This window comes from Rhinichthys klamathensis, unplaced genomic scaffold (genome assembly GCF_029890125.1).
Source record: "Rhinichthys klamathensis goyatoka isolate OS25496 unplaced genomic scaffold, OSU_Roscu_1.1 h1tg000123l_1, whole genome shotgun sequence".
NCBI lineage: Eukaryota > Metazoa > Chordata > Actinopteri > Cypriniformes > Leuciscidae > Rhinichthys > Rhinichthys klamathensis.
The window spans coordinates 7,474,750-7,484,691 of NW_026606660.1; the positions used below are offsets into that span (position 1 = coordinate 7,474,750).

General features: G+C 39.6%; 1 protein-coding gene across 1 annotated transcript; it reads left to right on the top strand.

Moving 5' to 3' along the window:
• Positions 1-241: 241 nt before the first annotated feature.
• On the top strand, positions 242-9,441 carry akap12a (A kinase (PRKA) anchor protein 12a). Its single transcript, XM_056256041.1, has 4 exons — positions 242-563; positions 2,596-2,695; positions 2,867-9,225; positions 9,313-9,441. Exons 1-3 carry the CDS (start codon positions 309-311, stop codon positions 9,184-9,186), a joined length of 6,675 nt encoding a protein of 2,224 aa, XP_056112016.1. The 5' UTR covers positions 242-308; the 3' UTR covers positions 9,187-9,225; positions 9,313-9,441.
• Positions 9,442-9,942: the final 501 nt, after the last annotated feature.

Below are 9,942 nucleotides of genomic sequence, written 5' to 3' on the forward strand. Positions count from 1 at the left end.
CAAAGGGTCACATGAGAACTACTTTTTTCAACTTTGAAATTAACTTAACGTTTGTCTTATTATAAAAAAAAAAAAAAAGCATTTGTCTATAGTTATTCCACAAACGTCATGAGTTGTTTTTACAAGCTTTTAGTTCACCTTAATGCAATCATTGGACTATACATAAAAACACACGAGAAGCAAGAGAAGCATAATTACGAGATAAATACATTCATTGTAGTTGGTTGTCCCTCGGTCATCCCAGGACTCTCGTTCTCTCTCCATTGATCCGTCGAGGCGTGCCAGTGTGTTCATGTGATGCAGGAAGGATGCGTCCTAAAAGAGCTTGTATCGAGCCAAACTGCATCACTTCTGAGTCCAACCACCGCTCAGCACTCATCTTTGGATATCCTCCCTTTCGCTTTGCAGTTACATTGGGTGAAAGGGAAGAAAGCGAAGAGAAGGATTGTGAAATGGGAGCTACGGCATCATCCAGCAGCAGATGCGAGGAGGACGAGGCGGAGGAACTCACTGTCACTGCAGCAGCGAGCGAGGCTCAGGGTGACGGCAGAGCCGATGACAAGGTAGAATATATGAAATCTCCTGCTTGCAGAGAAATGCTTCACAAACTTTCAAAGGCACGATTTCTGAATCTAAGGACACGCACGGGCTGCATCTCAAAACATAGCGAGCTGCCTATATAGCATTTTTGTGGAAATGCAGACCATGCATATGATGTTAAGAATGTTTGATAGGTAGACAGAGGATCAAATTATTGCTCAGTGTTTGCTCTTTTTTTTTAGCTCGGGAGAAGAGATTTCTCAGTTATGTTTTATCCTTGTTTCTCCTTGAGGGATACATAAAATACACTCAAATCTGAGACATTTGTTGACAGTATAGAGACATCAAATTAATGGGGATAGCAGTTAATTTAGTCTTGATCATTCAATGAGAAATGTGTCTTCATATATGAGTTTTGATTGCAGTCTTTGGTGTTTTGGCAAATTTGAGCACAGTTTGAGACATTGTTGACATCTTTTCTGAAACCAGTGGACACATGTGACATTGCTTTTCTCATAAGAAAATTTTGAGACTGAAGCTATAATCTCCATTTGATCTCAATCTCATTGCTGTTTTGAAGAAACATCTGATATCACACACACACATATATATATATATGCTGTATATAGGCTATATATAAACACACATACTGTATAACATGATCTTTCTTACGGGGAAGCAGCTCACTAGATTTTCAGATAGCCCTCTGAAATAAGTTATATTATAATGAGTGTTTTGCTTTATGTTATAAATGTATTATTTATGGGGGGGGGGGGGTGGTCAAAATAAATGTCAAAAAAATAAATGACAAAATAAATTACACAAATCCAATATCCTCATTTGCAGCTATTTAACTGCAGTAAGTCAAAAGTTGAAAGGAAGAAGATTAGGTGACTTTGTCCTATTTATAGGTGTTTGGCCTAAATACACTTTAGTGAACAAAATTTGCATTAGGTCATGGTAGTTCAGATTAGATAGTTTATCTTAGTTTTTAAGAGAGAAAATTCTATTGTGGCTGGTTTTTTACTTTCAAGAAAGACATTGAGGAAGAATCTGTCATCTTGTGGCATGAGAACTGCAGGAGTAGACATATTTGGGTAAAATCACACACATGTACAAATCATCTGCCAAGTGCCAACAATAATACAGTAACCCTAATAATTGATGCTTCCCCAATGGCTTTCGAAGGATATGGTAAATTATTTTACACCCAGACTCTAAACTTTAAATTAGATTTAAAAGTATTTAATCACTACTACACTGCTTCTTATCATGTGGATTGAATTACTGGTTTGGCCTTTGATGTTTTTTTTCTTGTTCATCTGAATTATTGTATTGTATTAAATGTGTAGGTTAAGAATTTAAAATGCAATTTCCTTTTGTTTTTTGAAAGACGGTTTATTTCAACATGTCAGTTGTTTTGGACTAATGTGTGCACATTAATGGATAGGGATATTTGTAGTGCTCTTATTCCCAAAGGATTGATGGAATTTTCCCTTACTGTACTGGGTGCATTGATTTTCCATGTAAAACATGATGAGGTCAGCCATGGTTTAACAGGAAGTCTGTGAAATGGCTTTTAGTCAAAGGAGAGCTATCTGATACTCGGATTCCATGAATGTGTTCATTTATTTTGTTTTGTTAGTTATCCCAAGGGACCTCTCCTTCAAACTACATTGTGATTAGGTGGTTAACATTAAGCAAATGTATTCAAATGATATTGTGATAACCTTTGAAAAATGTTTGGGGAATTTCTTAACTTCAATCTGTCACCATATACAGTACTAATTTATTTATTTATTTTTTGGCCTGACTGAGCCAACTGATTTTAACCATAACCTTTTGAGTATGTTATTGTTCATTATTCATTATCTTACTATATACTTTGAGACAATATACATTTATAGCAAAATTTTGTATTATTTTAGTTTGTGTAATGTTTGTACAATGCAAATTAACATTATTTATTGTTCCTTTATGAGTCATAAGGACAGATAGCTAAATCCATTGTTTACCTTGTTGGTCACTCCTTAATTTGTACTGTCTTTTGCTTAGTTGTTACAGAAAAATGGACAGATCTCCAATTTGAATGTAAAGACAAGGAGCCATGCAGATGAATTAAATGGGCACTTTGAGGAAAGAGTACTTGCAGATGGTAGGTGGTACTATGTTATTGCTATTCTCCCTCATTGTTTCCAATTTGAAATGAAAACAGCGCTTATATAGTAGTAAATATCCAAGCACAAATACTTCATACACACACACACACACATATATAGCATACATACTCAACTTTCTTGAACTTTCTTTCTTTATATTTTGTTAGTTGGCTCAGGGTTTGTCACTCTGAAAGAAGATGGCACAGAAACAACTGAAGACCTTCAGGAAATGGATGCTCTTCAACCAAACATTAAGAATGAGAGCACAGAGATGGTCAATGGGGATGGTGAAGAACCTAAGGAGGACAACCAAGTGAATGATATCAATGAAGTTGGCTTCAAAAAAATCTTCAGATTTGTTGGATTTAAGTTTACCCTAAAAAAAGACACATGTGAAAAGACTGAAGCAAATGAGCAAGAAGAAAGAGTTGCAAGTCCCTCAGATGACTCCAATGACACTCAAGAGAACAGTGCAGTGGCAGCAAATGAAAACACGACTGACGAGACTCACAAAAGTGAGGCGTTTTCCCAGCCTGATGCAGCAGAACCCTTTCAACAAACAGACAATGAAACGGAGCTGGATCCGGACATAAAGTTAGTGGAACATCATGTGGAGGACACACCTGATAAAGAAATGGCAAAAGAAAGTCCTGAGCCGGAGGAACAAATGTCACCAATCAAGCAATTCTTTACACAGGGTATCTTTGCCAGTTTAAGAAAAAGAAAGAAAGAAGAGGAAATACAGAAAGAGAGTAAGGAAGAGGAACTCAAAAGAATCGAGAAAATTGATGCAGAGGAGGCTGAACGTGAGGACAGTAAATGCATGTGTCTTGATATCCCTTATATTTTATCAGAGGAAGAAAAAGATGCAGTGGAGAAAGCCGATGACACGTTGTTACCTGAAGGAGAGCTTCTGAATTTTCTAGAGAAAGATAAGGTACAAGGAAGTCCACTTAAAAGACTTTTTAGGAAATTTTCCACAAGAAAGCAGAGAGAAAGTAAAGCTGCAGAAAAGATGATCGAGGCAGAGGAACAAGTCTCTGAACAGCCAAAGCCATTCTTGGAATTGACAGAGCAAGGGAAAGTCGAGGAATCAGTGATTGGGGAACCAAAACCTGCTGAAGAGGAGCTGGTTGCTGATGTAAGCCCTCAAGAGTCCAAAAAGAAATCTGACACCACCGTTTCCTGGGAGGCACTGATTTGTGGTGGCTCCTCTAAAAAAAGGGCTAGAAAAACAAATGAGAATGAAACGGCAGACAAAGGAGAAGAAAATGAGAAAACAACTGACTCTCCACTTGGAAGTTCATTTGAGGGTGATTATGATAATCTCACATCATCTAATGAACAAACAGGAAGTCCTGCAGAGGGAGAAATGGGATCCACATGGAAAATGTTTAAAAAAATGGTCACCCCAAAGAGAAAGGTCAGAACTGGAGAAAGTAGTACCCCTGAGCAGATACCTTCAGACAGTGAGATGAACAAAGACGATTCATTTTCTACGAAGAAACTTATTCCAGGGCATAAAAAAAGAAAATCTGAAGCAAGGCAAGAACAAACGTCCTCCGATGAGGCTGCTAAGGATAACGAAACAGATGATGAAGATGATGAAACCCCAGCTATCATTCCCCTGTCTGAGTATGAAATAATTGAGCCTGAGAGTGTGAAGGAGGTTAATGAACAACGAGTTGAAATAACAATAGAACATGAGAAGCCAGAGATGACATTACAAGTGTTAGAAAAGGACACATCCAATGACTTAGTTCCCAAAATTGCAGCTAAAATGTCAAGTAACACTGGACCAACCGTCATACATGGTCTATCAGAGGACTTTGAAGAACTCACAGACTTTGTGAGCAAACATCAACAACTGAGTGATATACCAGAGGAAGGCATCATTGAGGAAAGCATTGTAACACCAGTGTCATCTGCTGAGTGGACAACACAGGATGACACCTTATCTGAGGACATTGTGGAGTTGACAGCTGATGCGGTCACTGCCCCAGAACCAGCAAGTGAACAATTCACTGGGGATGACACTACTGAAATGGTCTCGGCAGTCTCGCAACTAACTGAATCACCCTGGACATCTGGACATGTTACACCAGTGTCGGCTGAATATGGTGTACAAACATCCGATGTGATCCTACAGGAAGCTCTTCAATCTATCTGCATGACTCCAAGTGTTCAATCAGTAACTACAAAAGATGAAAGACAGGAATCTCTGGCTGTGTCATGTTCACCTTATATTGTACAGTCATACACACAAGAAGAAACAAAGGTTTTGGTTGCACATAAGAAAACTGAAGCAACAGCAATATGTACAGGTCTAGTATCTCAAGAAATAGAGTCTGTTGAAGAGCATCTCCCTGCACACTTAGTGGAGGCAATACCTGAAGTGAGCGATGCTGTCCCAACTGAATTAGTTTCTGATAACTTAACAGATGAACCTGAAGCTGCAGGACATGAGACAGATGAGGTCTATGAAGCTGAAATCAACTATGTGAAGACTGAGTATCAGGAAATAATTGTGAATGAAGAAGAATCTTCCACTGAAACTCAGCTGGACATAGAGCAAGTCATTAAATTAGTGGCAGAGCCTTTAATGGAAGAATCAGAGGAGACTCATATGGAGGGCAAAACAGAGGAATGTACAACTGGTATTGAACTCGGACAAATGATTGATACAATGCAAAGTGAAGCTGGGCTGGACCAGGTTATGTCAGACTACACCCATGGTCCTGAAACAGAGTCTCCATTATATCCAGAGTTAGAGGAACCGGTGTATGAACAACCATTAGCTGCTAAACCTGAAAAAGAGCTGAAGGTACCAGATGTTGAATTGTCACATGCTGAGTTTGAGCAAGCTGCACTCACTGAAGTAGTTGAAACTTTGACACATGGCGTTGTAGACAACATTTCTGACACTACTACAAGTAAAGCCTCAGATGTCCCTGAGGAAGAAATTGAAATGATTGCCTCAGTGGAGGAGTGTCTGGAAAGCAAAGAGAGTATTATAAATTCAGATCACATAGTGGCAGAGACACTGGAGTTAGAAGACAATTTAGAAGTAGAAGGTGTATCAATACAAGTTGATGTCTGTGAAATACAAGTTGGGGCAAAAGATACAGTCTTTTTAGCAGGTGATTCAGCAGTGACTGTAGAGGACATCAGTGAGAAAATGGCTGAAAACATTCCAGAAGCTGTGGATGAATCATTAGCCAGAGAACAGATGCCAGCTAAGGAGGTGTCACTTCCAGAATCGGTATTAGTTGAGCAGGCTGAAGAGATCTATAAAGAAGACATTGATACAGATATGGATAATAACAAAGTGGATGACAGTGCAAGTGACAGAATGGACAGGATTTTTGTGAAAGAGGTAGAGGAACTTGCTGTAAAAGAAGGGCAACTTTTAGCAAATACTGAAAGCAATGAAACAGACAATCAAGATGTTTCTGCTGATACAAATACTACTGATGAATCTGCTGAAATAACTGTTGATGCGGATACTGAAAATGGAGAGACGGTACATGAAATTAGAGAACACACAGTTGTTCCTAGGTTTTCAAAAGATGTATCTGAGCGCACAGAAACACCAGCAGAGCTCGAAACTAGTTGTGAAGTCATACTGACACCTCTAGAGACAGCATTGCCAGAAGTTGAAGCAAGACCTGTACCAATAGAAATAGTGGGTTCTCAAACAGAGGAGTGCAGTGAAGACACCAAACATAGTCCAGAACCACCCAAAGAGAATGAACAACCAATGACAAACGAGAATATTAAGACTGGTAAAGTTTTAGAGATGGTTTCCATTATTGAGAACACAACAAAACAGTCAGGGAAAGAGAAACTTACAGTGATTGAACCAGTAGCACAGGCACTCACAATATCAGAGCTACCGAAGGCAACAGAACAAGAGGGTGATGCATCTGAAATGACTGTAGTTCATGCTGAAGCAATAGATGGTGACCAAGCCTCAGCAATATCATCAACATTAATGAAAGAAACAGCAGTTCCAGAAGAAAAGGTTACGATGGCTATTGCTCCCCAATCAGATCCAGAAAGGTATGACTCAGGGCTGACTGTGATTGAAGTGGCTGCAACCACAGTGCTGGCACAAAACGATACTGCTACACAAATGGAAGTTAGTAATGTGAGTGAACACATGAATGAAGCAGATGAAGATGGTAGGCTAAAATGTGAACCTATTGAACAGTTGATAGAAACGACACGGTCAAATGAGTTACAGTTAGACAAGGCAGAAATTAAAGATGAAATTCCAGCAGTAACGGAAGCAACGCCCATAGCACAGGTACCACCATTGAGCTTTGAAGTTACAGCAGAAATGCCAGACATTTCTGTTTCTGAGATACAAACACAAGTAGTGAGTGAACTCAGAGCAGCGACACTTGAAGTGACAGAACCGAAGGTTGAAATGCCAGTGGTAACAGAAGTTAAAGTAGAGACAGCTGTTGTAACTGAGCTGGAAGTGGAGAAACCTATTGTCACATCAGTGGTTACAGAACTTGAAGTAGAAACGCCAGTGGTTACATCTATGGCAAAGACGACTGATACTCTCAATTCTGTTGTAACTCCACAGAATCAAAACATAGACACTGACACGTCAGTTTTGACAACAGTGATCAAGGAACAAGTGGAGGAGATGCCTACTGTTATTTCTGTGGTAGTGACACCAGCTACACCTCTAGATGAAGTAACACAATTTGTAACTCTAGGCAAAGAGTCAATGGTTGTAGCACCAGTGGAAGACACACCAGTTGTGACTGTAGCAGCAGAAACACCAAATGTTGAATCAGTGATTGTGAGGACTGCTGTGGCCCCAGTAGTAGACATACAGAATGTGATTCCAGTGGTAGCAACACCAGATCTTGGTTCAGTGCTAGTAACAGTGGCTGCATCTTCAGTATTCAGCGCAGCAGTTGTGACTACAGTAGCAGAAGCAGCAGTTGTGAGCACAGATGTAGAAACACCAGTTATATCTTTCACAGCTGTAAAATCAACTCCAGTTCTAGTGGCAGATGTAATAGAGAAAACAAATGTGTCCCCTGTAGTAGAGATCCCAGGAGTACAGTCACCAACTGTAGGTCCAGTGATAATGTCATTAGGTGTAACATCTGTGGCGGAGACATCAGCTGTTACTTCAATGACAGAAACTGTACCTCCAGAAGTTACACTAGATGTGACCCCATTTGCAGAAACAACAGTGAGCCAAGTAATCAAAACTCCTGTGGCTTCCATCACATCAGTAAAACCAACTGTAGCTGCAGTGACACATACACCAGTCGTTGAGATACCAGCTATAATTCCAGAGACAGTACCAGAGACTGTATCTTCTGTAGTAGCTACATCAGCTGTAACTCTAGTAGCATCAGAACAAAATGTGACCCTAGTAGTAGAAACTCCAGCAGTATCTTCAATTGTAGTGGCAGAGACATCACTAGTGGTAGAAATACCAGATCCGATTTCAGTAATTGTAACAGAAGCAGCAACTCCAGTTACACCAGCAGGAACTTCAGCAGCAGAAACGTCAGCTGTGATCCCAGTAGTTGAAACTGCTGTAGTAAAACCAACTTCAGTTGCACTGGCAGAGACACCAGTTGTGACCCCGGTGATGATAACATCAACTGTGACTCCAATAGCAGAAAGGGCAGTTGTGAGGCTAGTACAAGAAACTATAGTAGGAGCACCAACTGCAATTACAGTAGTAGAGAGACCTGTTACGATCCCGGTGGTACAGACACCAGCTCTGGTTTCAGTGACTGTAAAAGAAGCTGCACCTCCAGTAGTTCTACCAGCAGTGACTGCAGCAGCAGAAACATCAGTTGTGAGCACAATAGTAGAAACTCTAGCAGTAAAGCCAACAGTGTCCGTGGCAGAGACACCAGTGCCTGTAGCTTCAGAAGCAGAAGCACCTGCTGTGACCCCAGCCGTGCAGACACCGGTTGTTGAGCAGATAGTACAGACACCAACAACTCCAGTCGTGCCTTTGGTAAAAGCGACACCAGTTGTGGCAGTGATAGAGACACCTCCTGTGACTATTGTTGAAGAAACACCAGCAACACAGACATCTGCTTTAGCCCCTGTGATGGTGACAACAGCTATTGGCCCAGTTGTTGGGGTAGCAGCTGCAGCGCTTTTTGTTGTGACACCAGAGGTAAAGGAAGCAATGTTGCAGGTGGTTGAACAGGAAAAAAAGGAAGCAAAGACAGAGCCTTCAGTTGTGTCTGAAGATGTTGAACCACCACTTGTGGCAGCAAAAGAGGTAAAGACACCAATTTTACCTGAAGAAAATGCAAAGGGCTCCTTGCAACACGAGCCTGTTACTTCAACAGAACCTCAATCAGAGGCAGAGGATGATGTGTGGGAGGATGCTGTAGATAATATTGGAGATTCCCAGGGTCTAGTGACACACACAGATGTAACACCCCAAGATACGGCTGCTAAACAAACATCTGATGCTGCAATTTGAGAGTGGCATGCTAAACCAAATGAAATATATTATGAGCTAGTAAGTGATTGCATTATATTGCATTTAGTTGCCAGTAATTTATTTTATTTTTCTTTGAAATTAATAACAATGATTTTATGATTTCAGGTGCAAATTTAACAAGGACAGATGATAACTTTTTTACACTTGGAAAAGGATGTGTGCTCACCTGGGACTCACATTTCTCACAACAAAGAAATGACCAAACTACTGAGAAATAAAATTGCATCATTAAAATCCCATTAAGTTTAGCTGTTCAGTAGATAGGCTGTTCTTTGCTCAATCACTACTTTTTTTTTTCTTTTCTTTTCTATTTTCTTTGACAGAAAATATGTCAACATATGAAACCCTTGAAAAGCAGCTATTTCGTCATATTCACACTAAGGATATTTGTCAATGTATTATAATTTATTTATATGCTGATTCTTACATTAGAGTAAGCTTATCACACGGCATTGCATATCTAAAATGAAAAGTTTTGATATAAAATATAAAACTTTTGTACACATGCATTACATCCTATAGATTTGAAAGTTTGGCATGTTTTAGTTTAGGAAAATTAGAATCAATTTTGAAGGCAATTGCCTGGTGTGTTAAGATATGTACTAATTAAATCGAGAGGTCAAAGGTTAATTTATTTTGAACCATTATATGCCTCGTTATACTTCGGGGAGGAATTTCTATGATATTCTAAATATGATGTACACTTTACCAAAAGCTATAATAAGCACTGAAATT

What these genes read in the sequence shown, in the direction of transcription:
- akap12a (XM_056256041.1), top strand. Translation starts at nt 309, where the DNA reads ATGCGTCCTAAAAGAGCTTGTATCGAGCCAAACTGCATCACTTCTGAG. An exon ending in ACGGCAGAGCCGATGACAAG is followed by an intron (nt 564 to 2,595) that starts GTAGAATATATG and finishes TCTTTTGCTTAG; the next exon opens with TTGTTACAGAAAAATGGACA. An exon ending in GGAAAGAGTACTTGCAGATG is followed by an intron (nt 2,696 to 2,866) that starts GTAGGTGGTACT and finishes ATATTTTGTTAG; the next exon opens with TTGGCTCAGGGTTTGTCACT.